General features: G+C 39.1%; 1 protein-coding gene across 4 annotated transcripts in view; it reads right to left on the bottom strand.

The window, feature by feature from the left end:
• Nucleotides 1–18,943, bottom strand: part of macrod1 (mono-ADP ribosylhydrolase 1) — a 148,496-nt gene that overhangs the window by 38,249 nt on the left and 91,304 nt on the right. For all 4 annotated transcript variants that reach the window (XR_015095941.1, XR_015095940.1, XR_015095942.1 and 1 more), the window contains exon 4: nt 15,451–15,480. Coding sequence is in view for 1 of the 4 variants with exons in the window: in XM_086084554.1 (XP_085940680.1) it covers nt 15,451–15,480 (30 nt within the window). In the remaining 3 variants the exon portion in view is untranslated. The remainder of the gene's footprint in view (nt 1–15,450; nt 15,481–18,943) is intronic.

The raw sequence follows: 18,943 nt of genomic DNA, 5'->3' as shown, positions 1-18,943 counted from the left end.
AAAGAAAAAAAAAGTATGAAAATCAAGTGGTGGATTAGAATAGCGGCTGGCGTTGATAGCTCCCCTTCTGATTGCCAATAAAAAATAAAACACAATTGAAAATGACATTAGTCAAAACAAACCTTTCTGAACAGTTTTGTTGATTGGTATATTATTTCAGTATAATCTTGTTTTTAACATTCATAAATAAACAAACGTTTCAATTCAAAAATGTGTCTGAATAATAAGAGATTCCATAAAAACGTACATTGAAGAAAATAACAATAATAAAAAATAAAATAACCATGCAAATCAGACAACAAAATCGCTCCCATAAATTTCCAAAGGTTCCAATCAGTGCGCTCCACAACAACAGAAATCTTCAAGTAGGTGAATTTTCGAGACAGAAGAAGACAGCGGATGTCGTTTTAAGAATCTGATGAAACCTTCCAGCCGGAGGGGACCGTGAGCCACTAGAAAAACGTGTCATTTTGTGTGGTGCGGTATAAGATGATAATTTGATTGCATCATGCCATCAAGCATGCTGAAAAGACAAGGTCACATGACAGGAGCGTGCCAGATTACATTCGTATTCAATTACTGAAGGCCAACAGTTAACTGCCGTCTCGGAAAATGTTTCACAGTGGAGGTTTACGAATATAATAAACGTTTCGCTTTGTCCATTAACTTTCCCTGTTAATTTGGCTTTTGTGATTTTCTGCACAAAACAAATTATCCTCAGTAGGTCCTCATAGTTTAATAGTACAACAGGTCAATATTCCTATTATTACTTCCTACTCCTAAAACATACTGCTCAGCCATTTAACCTGCACGCGTCATCTCGTCGCGGCTGTGCGCACGCCGGTGCCGGTATGTTTCACCAAACTGGGTCTCGGCAGGTGGTTTCAGTGTCATCCCCACTGTATTAAATTGTCAAAGGATGACAGGGGCATTTGACTCGACTTGAGCTCATCTAAATTGCTCACTAAACATAAGACAGGCACATAAGCATTCTGCTGCGTGTCGTTCCCAACACAGCAAAATCCCAGATTAAGTGACATCTGCCATTGAGAGAAAATCTGCTCCAAGAAAGTTAATTCTATAGATGAATGACATCTAAAGGCCATGTGACATGTAACCCTTCATCCGCGCTCCAAACGTATGATGGATGTACTGTATTGTAGTGACAAGAGCATAGAAAGCCGCAGAATACAGCGTGATACAAGCACTCGCTCGGCCGATTTTTCTGCTTTGACTTGTGAGCAAAATTTGATGGATCGTGGCAGTGAACTCAAGCAGCAGTTCAAGTTTATTGTCAAACTAAAAACAAAACAAAAATAATTACACAATGTGCATTTAAAACAACCCCCGTAGCTTTCTTTGCCTTTGACAAACGTCTGCTAGCTTAATGCTAACAAACGACACAAAACATCATAGATAAGATAACGAATAGTCTGGGGCTGTATGATAACCTTTAAAACGACGGATATTTGAACTCACAACATATGTAGACTGACAATTAAACCTACTCACAGGCAGAAGCAAAATGTGGCAAAAAAATAAATAAATCAATGTCATTACTGTATGTTTTTATATATTTCACTATTATAGAGTACTAATACCTTGGATATTTTTTTTAGGCTGGACATTCTAAAAAAAGTAAATGCCGACAAAATAAAACGGTGTCAGTTATGATATGACATTTGAGCCCTGTTACCGGTACTTCTTGCATCTCGGATCGAATGTCAATCAATATCGCTTAGAGTACTTGCTCTTTCCAACAACGTAAGCGCTGACTGAAAACTTAAAAGATGATGGAAAGTAAAGAAAAAAGAAGATAAAGCAGGTTATGCAGTCTCTTGTATATCCCATTGCGGCATATACTTGTGAACCTACGCCCCTAAGTTTGTTCAAATTGGAAGTCAACAAAAAAACTGTGCATATTAAAGTTTGGAGTTACAGCCATGCGAGACGTGTTAACTCTGGTGTGTGTTTGCCTTTTCTTTGGCTGTTTCGGTACACAAAGGAGCCGCCTTCGAGTGAGAAAAAAAAAAACTGACATGGGGAGTTAGTGAAGTTGAGAAGTACAAAATATTCGAAAACAATCTATCTTTATTGTTCAAATTTAAGGGACCAAAAATATGTTATTTTTTTCATGATTCTTTTGAATTAATATTTAATCAATCAGTTATCAGAATGTTATTCTGCCAAATATTAGAATCGGCCTAAGAAAATCCCTAATAGTCGGTTGGGCCCTACTTTGCACGAGCCATTTAAGCTAATTACATTTTGTGTGTTTTTTTACATTAAAGCGACTAATTCGCTTTAGAACTTTAAAATGTTAATTAAAAATTCCTGTAGACTTAATGAAGGTTTTATGATGGTGACAATTTGACCACGGAATGGATATTTTTTTACTTACATTATCTCCTATGGGAAACAAGGTGGTGAGGTGCCCTCAATGGTACTACCTTGACACTTGATTCTTACAGTTTGGGAACGCACATGACCCTTTGCCAAGGTTCAAACAGAGACCCATAATTTAGCCCTATGGGGCGCATTGCTGTGCATACCTAAACTGATTCATACTGCGTCCCTATTTGCAACAGTCGTAGATATCTGAAAGTTGAATTTAAATGCATCAGAGAATAGAGAATGCATTTGAGCCCTAAATACATGTATCTACATGCCTGCTTGTACGCAGAGTGACCACTCGCATACATTCTAGCTTTGGACTCAGCGGGAGTTAACCCCGCTTGATCGCCACACGCTATTCAGTGCACTCAAACACGCTTGCGTCACTTCAATGCGGTTCGAGATATGAAGAAAGAACTCACAGGCAGCAAATGATTGATGTGTTTGAGGTCCTGCGGTATTTCTCAGGTGCTGGGCTCCATGTAGGTGTATTACTCTTCAAGGGTGGCCTGTGACTCTCAGCATCAATATAAGCTATTAGCTGCAAAGGACCATGTCTCCTTACTCAAGCTAAACATGTTGCGAAGACTGAAATGAAATCAATTGTTGATGAAATATGATCGCTTGAAAATGTTAAGTGTGGCAAAAGACGTTATTGGGCATGTTTTTTAGGAGACAGAATGTGGGATTTGGGTCTTGTCCCAATTCTCAAATTCATTCAAATCCTAATGGCAGCCAAGTCCGCATTGTTGTCTTTTTGTCACTAACTGATTCCAGTTGGATTCATATTTGGTGGTTTTTTTTTGTTGCCGTAAAAGGTTGAACATTGCTCATCTTAGAGTTTTTTATTAACAAACAACTTTTAATTCTAGGGGTCAGTATGTGGGATTTGGGTCTCGTCCCAATTTTCAAATTCATCTCAAATGTAAAAACACAGACCTTTCATTGCTAGACTATAGCGTAGCTATCGAATATTTTGGTATTTGAATATTACTGAACATTTTATGAAATAATCAAGTATTCTGATAAAAATAAATAATACATATTTTTGCTTGGTCAAAAACAATTATAAATACTGAAGACAAAAAAATCCACTTAATAATGCACGACCAATGGTTTTCATTTTTAGACAATCAACGTTTTTTGTTTTTTTTACTTTTACTTTTAACTGTTTTGCAGCACACTATTTTCCTCTATCGATGATATGACTTATTCGGTAAGGTAAGGTTTATTTTGAAGTTGGCCTTCATAGTATGAACAATTGTTGCTTGACTACTCTTCCTGACAGTGTACACCTAAATAAGCGCCAAGAGGGTATCCGAGGCAGAAAAAGTATTTTTTCGAACCGAGGTACTCAAATTACTCGAGGACTCATTTCACCCCTAATCGTTACTGATATATTGCTTGGTGCAGCCCATCTCAAATTTGCATGACCACAGTGTCAAAGCAGCCTGGTTGCTCATACCTCAGTGGTTCTGTTGCATGCAAATGAAGCTCATGAACTAGTTGACAATCAGCCATAATTGGCTTCACCTAATGCCGCTAACACACATCAACACATTATCATGAATTAGTCATGAATTCAGTTTACAATTACAAGTCACTAAAATCTTTTCGACAGCGTTAAACTCATTTCCATATTTAAAAAAAGCCCCCACACAATTCATTATTTTGCCTCCATTAGCATACAAAATATCGCTTCAACATTTTGTACAACTGAAGGTTGGTCCTCTTGGGATGCAGAGAACTGATGGGGGATATTAGGAATAAACAATGGGCCGATTGAAAGGCGCAGAAAAAAGACAAGAGGGATTGCGGGGCATGGATGGACAGAGACAAAAGGGTTTGAAAGGGGATGAAATGCAGGTGTACAGAAATAAACAAGGCATGAGATGAATGTTTATTCATATTAGGAGAGAATGGAAGCGAAGGATGAATAGATGGGTACAAAGAGCTGGAGAGACATGAGCCTTTTTTGGCTTCTTTGCGAGGAAGCCCAGTGACCAGTTTAGGTGTAATCATGTCTCACTGGCTTGGTATCGACTGAAAGGGAGTCAAAGAAACGGGGGACAGAAAGGTGATAATTGGCAATATGCTTAGCTGGCAAGAAGCCTGAGAGCCACCAAGGCAGGACATACAAACAACACACACACATACCGCTTGCAGTGTTACACGCCAGGATGAGCATTACCTTCTGCAAAGCTCCAGTTGCCACCTTTGCACACACTCCAACACACAGGTAGATTGACATTAGAGTAAAACCAGTCCTGAGGTTGCTCCTGTGGAATACTAATCCAGCTGCCCTTGCCAGCTGACCCCTGATAGGCCAAACGGGCTGTCCGTCAAACTAATGGGGCGGAACGCTGGCATATTGCTTTCCCACAATCCCTCAGCAGAGCCAGGACACTCATTTACCTCCGTCAGCCTGTTGCCACGGCAACATTTCAGATGGGTTTGGTGGTGGAAACAGGCACGTGCATGCTGTGAGTATACACACACACACACACACACACACACACACACACACACACACACACACACACACACACACACACACACACACACACACACACACACACACACACACACACACTTGCCCCAACTTGTTAAACTCATACATGAGCACACACACACACACACACAGTGTTACACGAGTGACGGCAGGCAAATTTATGTATGCGGGTGAGACACTGACAAGAACTGCCGCTACGCTCCTTCTCTCATTTCTGCACCCCAAAACCAATCTTGCACTCTGCCTTCATTCACAATGCATGCTCTCCGCTTCATTTTGCAGAAGGCCAAGCAGACAAGCCGATTCACGAGTGCTGTGCACGAATAGGTGGTAAATCAGACTTTGGTTCGAGCGGGCCTGGCAAATTTAAAATCGAATCATAATTTGCAGACTCGGATCAGATGGTGTGATGTCACCGGAACAGGAGTTTTGTCCACTTTCAGACTTAAACCATGTGGGAACGTCTGCCTCTTAAAACAGAATGTGTACCGCGCCCATACACATGAAATCATACCTGATGTTCTTTTGACAAAGGTCTGAATCTTTCATGGCACCCGCTGCAAATCTTCTCCGGTGATTTGCTGTGTTTAACAGGAAGTCCCGCAATGCTATTTATGTTAAAGCCCCGATTATAAAATGCCACGTGGCGTTTCATAGCTGCATATCTGAAGTTTGTAAAAATAAATAAAAATAAATCGAAATTGCTTAAGAATTCAATGAGTTATAATGAACTTATTGGAGCTAAACACACAGCTTGCTCTATGGCTAATATATCTATGGTCTCCACAGCTAGCTTGTGTATCAAGTAGCATGTAGGCTACCAAATCCAGCATTTGTTTTTTTTGCTGTGAGTACTATTTACTGTGGTTTTACAATTCCAAATTATTGCCACCGCGATTATACCGTTTGTCACAATACAACGCAAGATTCTACTTAAGGTAAGCCATTTGAAACTTAAAAGAAAAACTCTTCCGTATGTTATGTACGTACTTTACATTTTCAAATAATTGAATGCTGGGCTTTGTAAAACACTTTGGACACCATATGGTGTAGCTTAATAAGCGCTACATAAACCTTCTCCATTTACTATTTAGGGCACAACTGATTTATTTTCTGGGTTGTTGAAGTTGTTTTTTCCCCTCTCAAGTACGTCATACTAAGTTACGAATCCAACCGGAACCTGTTCGTTTACGTTGACACCATTAGCAAATCCTACCATTGCCACCCCCCCCCCCCCCCCCCTTTCACACAGTCAAGTCGAAAACATCAGATTGCACTACAGCTGAGGAACAACCAGCACCAACCTTTGATTATAAATGTCAACGTTTATAAATTTAGTTTAGCTCTGCGAGAGAGGCCGGAAAACGAGATACTTTTCTCTGCTTAAATTAAAATATAATAATTATATATTATATATAATAATTTCCCAAACCGCCAAAATAGCAAAACCAGTCATGTAGGAACTAATGTCTAATTGACTGGTTTATATCTTGAGCACTTTGCTGCTTCAAACCAAAAGCATGCTCTCAGATTAAAAAAATCAAATAAAAATTGCCGAAATACAGCACCTCACAAGAGGAGGTCGAACCGGTGATTTGCAGCAAGTCTGATATATACAAATATATTTGTGTGTAGTAAAGCTTGAAGATGGGGCTCTGGATTAGTCCCCTATCCCAATAAAACCCCTCCTATGCTTTATGCATGCTAAATGAGTCGAGAGAAGATTACCAACCAGGAAATGCAAGTAAGTGCCCAAGGCAACATGAGAGAGTGCCGGCATTACCGTGCTTCAAGTGATTTGTGATGTCTGGTTGGATGGATGTTTGATTAGAAAATAGTATAACATAAACATTTACCAAAGCTCATCTACATTTGCGTCCCGTGGGCTCCAAATGTGAGCAATTTCGACCAGAAGGTCAAGGTACAGTAACACTTTCTCTAAAATCAGGTCATTTTTGACTAATCCATCTGAGAGTTGCCGACTCTGCAAAAGACTGATTTAAATATATAAATGCCTTTGAGGAAAGGATCACTGCCGGTGGAAGTGTGACTTTATGTTGCTTGGATTAAAACTTCAAAAAAGCCAAGCGAAAAGCCCTCCGTGGAGAAAGTTGAATAACTCTTAGCAAAACCCGCCCGTAACCCTGGCGGAGGTCTCTGAGGTGATATTTTAGTAGTATGTTACACAGATCTGATGGTGCTTCACAATTTTGAAGACGAGCAGATCTGACTGAAAAGTGTTAAGATGCCGGATAGGGTGTGGGTTCAAATTTAAATTCTACGTGGATCGTTACGATAGTGGAAGACTAAACTGCCTCGTAATACTTTGAATGACTAACTTCTTTTACGCAGACATCAGGCATACTGTAAAACTTCACAACCCTGTGTAACTCTTCCAGGCAAACACAGGCCAGCGTCTATTACAGTTCTTATACGACCAAAGGCGCAATCGTTGCCATTCCGTGTCAGCGTTGTTTATACAGAACAGCAACTCTATAAGAAAAAAAAATTGACTTTTACAGCAGTTTAAAAGGCACTGCTGTCTTTCCCAAAGTCAACTGAGATAGGTTGACCCTGAACAGGATAAGCAGTATAGAAAATGAACGGATGGATGATTGAGATCGGAGTGCATGTTCCCACAACAGGAGGATTATAGTCCTCAATCTCCCTGATCTTGTAATCTTCAAGACATGCTGACAATTGTCCAGATCACCCTGCCAGTCTTGTGCAGGGTTCACAGTACTCGTGGAGTCCTGCGGTGCAGTAGTATGGCATTCCTGCGCGTGAACCATAAGCCATATGGTCCCCACACAGATATTCTGGCCTGACATTCCCACAAGGTGTTTAACAGAGGTGGGCACTTCCGTCTCTCGTCTCTTCCTCTCGTTGACGGATGGCCACATTCTCGCCGAGCGCATTATGTCGCAGGTTTATGTCCTTCGATCCTGGTCAGTACCGACGGTTCTTCTCAGTCCGTGTATTTTTTAAGGATTCGCATCATACAGCTCTCGTCGAAAATGCGGAAGCACTCGCCGAAAGGAGAGACGGAAGTGCCCACCTTGGGTGTTGAACGTGAGCAACCGACTGTTGCACATCCTGATAGGGAATCGGGAATGTCTGGTTTAGGAACCCCACAATCACAAACATTTGCAGATGAAGATTTTGTCGGGATTTTCAGACCACCAACGGGTGCAAATGAGGTTTGTAGCAGCAGGATAGCCCAATTTCCAGCAAGCCTTAGTTTGATTCTGTTTGGTATTATGTACCAAAATGTGCAGTCCTCTCTGTCGTACTTTTTCATAGCCTTTTTATTGGTGTCCCATCGCAGTAGTCCAGGCTTGTAGAGTGAATCTTAACTGTTGTCCATTGATTGGATTTGATAGGAGTTTGTGTCCAAACTGTTGGGACACCCTCGAGGGATCGCGTGGCCCACCTCGCTCATGAATCCCTGACAGTCACAAAGAAATATCTTTGATATTTGCTACCATGTCGAAGCGGAAACTAAGCCGATCAATTTTTTTCATTTATGAAAAGCTTCACAGAAAGCTTTTCAATTGCAGGAAATGAAAAGCGAGCAAGAAAGGAGACATTTGTGCGCACTGACGACAAAGTACACTTCTGCTTGAGGACACATTTGGCTTCAAAACAGCGAATCTGTTGGAGAATGTTGACACCTGCTAGTCATAATATGCAAACATAACCGTCATATTTCAATTACCATATCGTTCTCTTTTACGCACTTCAACTTGTTTTTATTTGGACAAGGCCTTAAGTAGTGAATGAAAAATACGTATCCAGGAACCTTCAAATTAAATACCGGTTACTGAATAGTATTCACAAAGCGTATGTGTATTTCTTTTGGCATGCTAGCATCTATCAAACACCGTTACATAAAGTAAGCATAATACGAATGAGTTATCTTATTCGTTCCTTAACGCAGCAAACAAATATGTAAAGAATGAAATTGCATTCAGGTACAATTTCATTTGTTGGGGGTATCACACAGAACCTTTTCAGTTGCTATGGTATGCAGCAGGCGCGGGTTAACGATTTTGGAGCGTTTGTAGCTTGATCTGATTAAAAGTCCGATGCTCACTCAAGTTTCAAGACCAGTCCCGTTTAGGTCTTGCCAAGTGCTATGAGTCAGAGCCATCTCTTTTGTCTCTTAACGTTTCACCGGTTACTCATTCATTTCATCGGTCTGCTGCTTGGTGCTAAGCAGGTAGTAACGCAATGGTAGAAACAAAACAACCGAAGGAATATGGCCCAGTTGCAGGTGAATACTTAATAACAATGATTTCCCCAAAAAAACGTTCCATTCAACACTTTGCAAAACAGGATTGTTTCCTGTGAAGTAAAATGACCTCCTCATCCCCCGCAATGTTGAGTAATTTCACTGCGGGTTGCAAAACCACAAACCTCAAATCATTTCAATGCAGCGCACATGCTTGAGAAGAATATTGACATACGGTGACCTAGAAGATGAAGCAAATATAAACTTCAAAGGGAGAATCCTTGCCCCCAGAATCGTTGATGGTATTCATTCAATACAAAAAAAAGATAGCAAAAAAAATGTGTACAATCTGAAGAAAGCTGTGATTTTGATCAGATGCTAGCTATTTCATGAGAAAAGTAAAATGATGGCAGGGCAGTTTGTTGGATTCAAATAGGAACAGGATAGACCAGTAAGTTAAAAGAATGGTCCTTCTCCTCTGGACTAGTAACTGTGATTTACACATTCCCACGGAGTAAAGCTCCTCGATGCTTCACAGCCTCCGAAGTTGATTGCAGGCAGAGTAAACATAAGGCTTCCTTTTGGCACAATAAAGTTTTTACTTGGGATGTAACTACTCCTTGTAGTGCTTTAAAGGTTTAGTGAAGTAATGCTGAGCCCACGTGGTTATATAAACTAAAAAAAATGAATGATGGTTGGACTCCGCTGCAGTAGCACAGGAGGGATCGGCAGACAAGACAATTCAGCTCAGGCATGTGTCGTCCCGGTCTCTACTTTCAAATAGTGGCCTTTACTGCGGTGGTTCAAAAGAATTATTTGAAAAAAACTAACTCATGAAACAGGCCGGGACAAAAATGATGGTCGCCCTACAAAAGACTGAAAATAATTTGACCTTAGGGACGTGTTCAACCAAGGTGTGTCCTCTAATCATCACAGGTATTTTCAGGTGTGCTTTCTAATTATCGTCACAGGTGTCTTCAGACTTGTAATTAGTCATTTGGCCTATTCAAAGGGTGACAAGTACCCCACTGTGCTGTTTTGTGGCATGTTATGTACTACTTGACACTAAACACGGGTCAGAGGAAGCAAATGAGCGAGTCGTCTCAGGATATTCGAAATAAAATCATAGGCGAGCGTGCTAAAGCTTTCGCCAAACATTTTTCAGAAATCGAAGATCCACGGGACTGTGGGCAACCAGGAGGAGAATTGACAAATTAAAAGACGGATAATACGTATATATATAATAAAAGTGTGTATTGCTAATCCATAATCCAAATGGATTAACAGTGTTTTGGAAATTAGCTCTACAACTGCTCAGCCCATTTTGATTCTGTTACTTTGTTGCCATTAAAAAAATGACAGCGCCTTTTGAATGCATGCAAATTATATTAAGTGTGGAGGCTTAAAAAAATGATTCTGAGATGTAACGGAGTTTCCTGCTCAATAGTAAATATAATGATAATTATATGACGAATAGCGGTCCGGACTCACTCTACAGTGTATCCATTTTTATGTTCTGGCCGTATTTCAGATTAGTGAGGCCCCTTTTGTCTTAGTCTAGCCTGCTGAGATTCTAGAAATGTCTCTGCATTTTCTTTATAATAATGTGTGTATCAGTTGTACTGTTTTTTAGGGTATACAAAACATTTCCACGGCACATCTTGTATGTCGTGCTTGTGGAAGAATGTACAATTGAAATTCAATTTGTACCATTAAAGCCCTTTGTAGTTGATGCAACAAATAAAAATGATGACTCAAATTGTCTAAAAAAATATCCAGACTTTCAATCTTGAGGCGACATAATGCTGCACTGCTCCCACAGAGTAGTTTAGAGGCGGAGCTTTACAACACCTCTCAGTAAATTCAAGAGAGTTACTATATTTTTTCTCCAGCTATTTCCAACACTTTACATTGTTGAATAATAAAACTAGTTGCTGAACACATTTGAGAAGGTTTTGGTGTGCTGCGGGCCGAACCCTCTAATAAACACCTCACCCCTTATTAGACGCTTGGTCCTCTTGGCAGTTGAGCAAATAGCGTTTATGAGGCCACTACATCAGAGATGCAAACACTCGCCATTTCCCAGCATGCCCATGAGGCTGCTATCAGTACAACTTCCGACATTACAGATGTCTACTAGACCTTCAAAATAGCACATCTCGCATTATTTGCATGAGTCTTATTTTCTTTCACCACACAGAGCGCGTTCACTCACATTGTACAACCGTGGTGCCGTAAATTGTGAATTAGTGTGCGTGCACAGCGCTAACGGGCGCCGCCGCCCTTTTTTTATGCAATGCATGGGAAAAAAAAAGTCAAAGCCCACGGGTAGCCCGCTCAAGCACGGACGTGCGACACTGATGTGTCATATCATTAATGTTTTCGGCCCAGTGAGACTCAACCCCTTAATCTACGATTTATGGCAGCGCAGAGATGCACAATGTGCAAGCAGTCAATGTAGTATGTCGGGATGGGAATTGATGAGAATTTTGCGATTCTGATTCCAACGATCAATTCTGCGCCATCTTGTTATTGATTTTCTTTATCAATTCTCAATGGGCAAGGAAATGAAATAACACAATTGATATATAATGAGCTAAAAAAATATGCACATTTTGACATTGGTATCTTTATGCTACAACTTTGGGATTGTATCTGTCTTTTCGAGCCATACATGCAAATCATGTTTGTGAAAATCAAGTAAAAACAAAAAATAGGCAATATTAAATGAACAAGCTTGTTTCACTTTTATTAGAGAATAGATGACACGCATTTTTTTTACATCCATTCAAATAAGTGGATGTCATTTTCCGACTCAGTAGCCCCAATTTACTTACTCCCCACCATTTTGACTGAAGCAACCCCCTTCGCTGCCGGCTGTTTTACTGGATTTTGACAGATTTTGCAAGGCCCACAAAGTATTGTGTTCTATTGCTATAAAAACATGGAACCTACCAAAAGAAAGATTAGAGTCTCTTCTTTCATCAGGTATGTTTGTATCTGTTTCCGTTTTGCAGCAATTAGCAGGGGAAAATAGCTTGTTGCAACATGGCCCTGGTTGATCTCTTATACTTTGCTGCCACCTGTTGGCCGTTTTTTAAATAACTATAATTGCCTCTTCAGGTCAGAGGCTGCATCAAAGCTCTAGCATAAGAAAAAAACAAACATACAAAACGTATAAATACATTTTTGGGACCATGGCAATATTTAAAATAGAACGTTTTTATAAGTTTTTGGGAGCAAATTAGTTAAAATAATAATAAATTGTTGGCCAATATAATAAAGGATGGTAGCAAATCAAGGCACCATATTATATAGAAGTACAGAGAAAAATATATTTTTAAGTATGATTTTGGATGGGCGTATCATACACGGGTGCGCATTATATATATGTTAGCTAAAAAAGTGGCGCTAATCTTACAAAGGGTACAAAGGGCAACATTCTAAAAACAATTCACTTAGCACAGGGGTCGGCAAAATTGGCCTGCCAAATTATATCTGGAGAGCCAGATGACGTTGATGAAAAAAAACAACTAATTACGGATGTCACAATAGTCAAGGTACTAAAAATTCCCTATTATCATCATGCTCTTGTTTCACTGCAAAATAATGAGTCTTTTGATTGATATGCAATTTTTTTCAAGGATTTTTCACTTCCGGGTTGGTTTTATGCGGCTACTTGGCTGCATGTTACTTTACTCCCGCAAGCTATGTTAACAACACAAAAGGGATCCGTTTATGCTAGGAGCTACATTCACCTTTTGATTTAAAAAAAAATAAAAAAATCGAGAAAATGTATAACGTAAATTGAAGCATATGTCAATTATGGAACATAAACGACTGACTACCTAATTACAAAAAAAAGTTCAGCATCGCATGCGCTAATGCATCCTAAATCTTTTAAATGAACCGTTGACAGTTCGTTTAAAGTGCATTAAGTTGCCCTGCTCCTGATCCTGGTCGTCCGTATAACAGTGGGCTCTCTTGAAAGGCATTCACATAGACTGTTTCACGTTCGTGGGCATGGATTGATTAGTCATGCCTGGAGTGTGAGGTACAGCGATGATGTAATAAATTACAGTTGTTGGAATACTAGCTCTGATGCTAAGAAGAACTGATTAGCGGAATTACCACGAAACCTTTTATTTCTATCCCTTGTAGAAAGACACAGACACAGAACAAAGGTTGTTATTTTGGAATCATCCGTAATGACACGGAAAAATCTGCAGTGTCTCTTTTCTTTAATGTGAGTGCATATGAGGAAATATGGTAGGGAAAGTTCTGATTGGCACATCCGGTGGACCTGGAAAAAAGGTTAATTTCCTGCCCTTGAGTTGGCTTGCTCATGTGCAGATCGAGCTCATGTCAAAATAATGCCGCCAGGTGTGGCTAGCCTTGAGTACATTTGTTGTCTCAACCCAGAAGAAAATCACATCCCACTCACTCAAGTATGAAGTGAACGCAGGCTTTTTGGTTTTCTCGCTGCTCAGTGAGAGTGGTGAAGTACACCAAACGATTATTTTGTCATTTTTATTTGTTTCCCCACCCGCGCCTGCTCGTGCATGCGCCTGTCCCCGATGGCGGCGGCGGCGCAAACGCGATTGGACCCGGATTCCGTTGTCGTCATCCCATCCCGCCTTCCCTCCCTCCCATCCTTCCTTTTTGTTCCATTCTTCCCCTCTGCCTAATTAACACCTACCACAAGGCCCTATCTGCCTTCGCAAGCCCCCGAGGACAGGAGGTGGAATAAGAGACGGAGAGAGAGAGGGAAATAAATACGCAATGAGAGAAATCAAATTTTGGCTGAGTGATGCGCGGACATACGGCGGAGCGAAACAGGAGTTTCCTCCGGCCAAATTAAAACAGACGCACTGGTTAAATATAAAAGCACCTAAACGGGAGGGTAACTAAACCACAGCGAAGAATATAAACGAGTTTAATGAATTCACATGCTGCAAATGAAGTGCGTGTATGTGTGTGTGTGTGGGGGGGGGGGGGGGGGCTCTTAAAACCATCTGTCTTGGTCGACCCATCGGGGACTTTCAGGACGACATCAAACGATGCCACTGAAGTGCATCTATGTGCATGTACGTGTGAACCACCAAAGAGACTGTTGTTCATTTTTATGGCTTGAGGCCTGCCTGGTATATATCAGGGAGAGTTTTTTTATGTGTGTGTGTATATATATGAAGACTTACTGCTTCAACCAAACACTTCAGGGGAAGATGCTGGACTCACAGGAGCATGCAAATGAAGAACGGAAGACCAGTGTTGTAAGAGTTTGGGCATTTTTCATTATATAGGTACTTTTTGTTTCATTTTTGCCTTTTGTTTTTGAAATTCACTTTAGCTTTAATATCATATTATTATTATTAATATTTTTATTTTTTGAACTCATTCACTACCATTGACGGCTATAGACGTCAAAAATTAATTTCAACTATTTCTATTTTTTTCCCCCTTTTGTTAACAAGAGTATGAAAATCTAGAAAAAAATTTTGAGAACATTTAGAACAGATATCAAATTTGTGATTAATCGTGAGTTAACTAGTAAAGTCATGCGATTAATTACAATAAAACAAATGTAATCACCCGACGAGATGATTATTAAAAATTAGGGGCGTCAGACGATAAAAAACATATAGGTTTTCATACTCTTGTTAACAAAAGTAGAAAAAAAGTTACACTAATAGAAATAGTCAAAATTATTTTTTGACGTTTATAACCGTCAATGGCAGCGAATGAGTTAATAAGGTTGAAAAGTTCCTTAGTGCTACTTGAATTTAAGTTATTCTGTAAATTTTCGTTAATCCTAACAACATTGTCAGAGACACGTGCAGGTTTGTTGCTGCCCCGATTTTAAACGACACCGCGACTACAGAGCAAACATCCAAAGTCTAAAAGCGGAAGTCACCAATTCGCAAGTCCCACCAAACAGCCCATCGCGCACGTTCCCGCATTAGTACAAAAGTATCGATTCACCACAGACGCCCGACATTGCGCACACGTCGCAAAGCACTGAGTCGACAATACACTGAAAAATGGCTGTTTATACCCACAACACTCCACATCCATTAATGACTATCGACCGCACGCGCCCTCGAGCAGGAAGACAAGCGAAGAGCGCGATGCCACCAAACGCATCCTCAGAGAGTCAACTACGCTACTATCAACAAATGAAAAGACGAACGTTTCCAAATGATTTGGTGCCCACAACGGACTGCTTTCACCACCGAGCCAATCAGACGTACAACAAACACTTGAGACGATTTATGACTTAAACAAACAGTTTGGACGAGTTATGACTTACCTCCGCCTCCTCCGAGCAGAGTCTGGTTGGCTGGAACACAGACAAGGGGAACCAATTACCGTTAATCGTCATACAAGTCCATTCATCAAAATAATAGCAGACAATCATAGATCAAAGCATCTTTGGAGTTTAATCGGGCAAAAAGGCTTCCTGGAGTCGGGATTTAAATTGTGTGTTTTATCGAATGCAAAAAAAACAAAGTCATAATTCATAGTGATTTCCAAATTGGGATTGTTAAATGACATTGGCTAAAGTTTATGCTCTACTGAACAAATTCGATTCTCTAAAGCGGTGTTTTTCAACACATATTGTGCCAAGGCGCTCATTTTACATTACAAAAAAAATTCTCGGTGCACCACCCCAAAAAATATCACAAAAATATGAATTCTATAATCATCTCATTTCAGTGTATTCACAAATATACAAGTGTTGATACCATTAGTACTTATGATACATAACATTTTCACTAAAAAAATGACAGATTTGTTTTTTTTAATTACATATATCCCAACTACAGCAAATTTCCTTAAAATTGAATAAAATGAATGGCAATTATATTTTTTAAATTGCTCATAAAAGTCATTTTGCACAGAGCACACAATAAAATTATATATTTTTTAATCAACCAATTAGATAATAATGCAGTGGCCAGAAAAAAAATCCCAATCAAAATATGTGCTTGTACAACTTATTTTTAAGGAATACAGTGAAGTGCAAATAATCAAATTCAATACTTCAAGTAATTTAATAATATCTGCCATGTTAAAAATTCCTCAAACTGTTTAGCGTGTGATGTTTAATTATATCTTGTTTTGAAATCCATGCTTTTAATTTGGGAGGCTGCTCTGTATTTCCATTTCCTGTTTCACTGTCTCCGTTCATTACAAATATAATGTAGTATGTATGAGAGCTATATTTAGCGTCTGCGAAGGAAATAATGATGATAATGATGCCTGCGATATATGTATGGTATAAACAAAGCATGTGTTGCAGTAGGTAGCAGAAAATGTTGTTTGAGATTTATTTTATAAACGTTAAGTACGTTACAAATCATATCTATTATCATCATTATTCAAATGATGACGATTCATGGAGTAAAAGGCAAACACCATGTCCAAAAAAAAAGCCGATTGAAAGCCATTTGGTGAATTACTGTCGCTTAAATATTTTGCCATCAAAAGTCCTTGAACTTTTTATTTTTTTTTACAGTTTGAGGCAAAAATTTCATCAAAGTAACTGCTGTGCTCGACATGTTTCTTTTCACAAGGTCTTTGGTAGGAAACTTTTTATTATTATTATTTTTTGCTAAAACCAACCCATGTTCTACTACTGATAACTAAAGAACAGAAAAAGCTATTGACAAGGTTTTTTTCTAGTGAAAAAATAGATTCTACTCTTTTTTTTTCTTCTTTTTTTTTTTCTGCTTTTTTTTGGGGGGTGCTTAAACTGCCAAAGAACAAAATCTTCCGTGGGTCTTGAAAGAACTAGATAGAAGTAGAACAATATACACAGGAAATATCAGCCATAAGACTCCACAGTGTGTTATTGTTTTTACATCAGCATTGGACTGTAGAGTTACAAGACAAGTTAAACAGCAAAACAATTTTCTAGCCCCAATCCTCACAATACTTTTTTTTACATAGCAATATAATTAAATCACCTGGCACTGGTAGTGTAATTCAGCGCCTAATAAAAATCAGCAGGCCCCATCACTGAGTGCCGAGGAGCAATGTGCATTATGAGCCGAAAAAGTTAATGAATAAACTCACGCTGGGCCTACATGTCGCAGGAAAATAAACAACACTGTAAGAAGCAATAGGCAAACAATATTGTTCACTTTGTCTGGCGGTCATAAAAACAGCCACACTGCGGCTTTTTTATCTGAATAATAAGAAGCCAATTTTGTCAATGACGCAAGTTTTGCTTTTTCCAATGGAGGTTTGAGGCTAGTGACCTCGATGGCCAAAAGTATATTTTCTCCCCCCTTCAAAGCAAATCTATGCACACGGAGTGTCATTTTTCCAATAAGTCTACAACAAGAAAGCATTCACTTGTCAAACTTGGCTTTGTTTTTTTGTGTATTTTTTTTCTTCTGTTTTTCAGAATCTTTTTTCTGTTTTACAACATATTTTTTTGTCATAAAAATATGAAAAACAGGGAAAAAATACTCCGAAAAATAGGAGGAAAAATTACTCATAAAAACAGACAAAAAATATCCCGTAAAACAAGGGGTGGAAATTATTTGTTAAAAAACAGAAAAAAATTACTCTGAAAAACAGAAGCTGGTGTATGGAAGCGTATTGCATTCACTCTTTTTTTTTCTGGCAAATTTTTTAAGGGAGCTTTGGGTTTTTTTGTGTGTATTTTTTTGCCACAAAAAAAAGGAGTTTTATTTTTATTTTTTTCCTCAAGTGAATGCAATACACTTCCGTACACCAGCTTCTGTTTTTTGGACAATTTTTGTTCTTTCTTTTTTTTTTACATAATACCCCCCCCCCTTGGTTTTCTGTTTTACTGACTCCACCCCCACCTCCCATTTTTCAGAATATTTTTATGAGAAAATAAATTCAGTAAAACTGAAAAAAAAAATCTGAAAAACAGCAAATACAAAAAACTACACACACAAAAACAAAGCTCCCCCAGAAAATGAGCCTCTCTTTTTTTTTTTCAAGTGAATGCAATACACTTCTGTCTGCAACAAGATTTGCGGTTAAAAAGACATCCCTCATTTCTCAAATTGTCGCCTTGCTAGTGGATTAAATTTGATACACTGTGACAATTACAGACAAATGTTAAGTGGATAATCATTCCACACGGGACGTTTAAGCGCAAACTCACAAGCGATCCTCCTGGTTCGAGTCGGCCTTTGCCAGGAGGCCTCCTGCCAGTTGCGTGTGATGCATCCGACAAGTTAGCAAAATCCCACCACTGTCTGGATTCATCAAGATGACTCCACTCTTTTGTCATGTTCACCATCCCTCGATGCCTCATTAATTTTATTAACACTTCATTTTTTTCCGCATCGTGCTTAAGCGTTCTAATTTGCAGCTTGATTTGGAGGGAATGGACTCAATTTATTGTGACGGCGTGACAATACTGTATGTGAGGTCCAGACTCTTGTGCAGCAGCCGGATCCGATGCAGGACAGAAAGCGTCTCTATTTAGTGTCCTGGTGACAAGCAAATAGGAAGCTCAGATGACTTCTTTTTTCTTTTTTTTTCCGTACACTCACAAAATATTAATTGTAAATTTGAAGTCATATTTTTTTTTACATTAAATGGCAATTGGGGCATTCCACCAAATTGGTTCATTTACTTGTCTAAATCTGAAAATACACATTAAATTACTAAAAATGGGTATAGGCTTCTTCTTTTTTTTGCCTTACTAGAATAATGTGTAATTGCACATCCACTACAGTAGGTGGCGTTCTCATTGTCAGAGACTGAGAAAGGAGTATTATCTTCTGCAGAGGTGTTGTTAAAACAATTTTATA

Source organism: Leptonotus elevatus, chromosome 9 (assembly GCF_054856555.1).
Source record: "Leptonotus elevatus isolate MCC_2025b chromosome 9, RoL_Lele_1.0, whole genome shotgun sequence".
NCBI classification, from domain to species: Eukaryota; Metazoa; Chordata; class Actinopteri; order Syngnathiformes; family Syngnathidae; genus Leptonotus; species Leptonotus elevatus.
The sequence above is the reverse complement of the archived record's forward strand: the minus strand, read 5'-3'. Positions and strand labels throughout refer to the sequence as shown.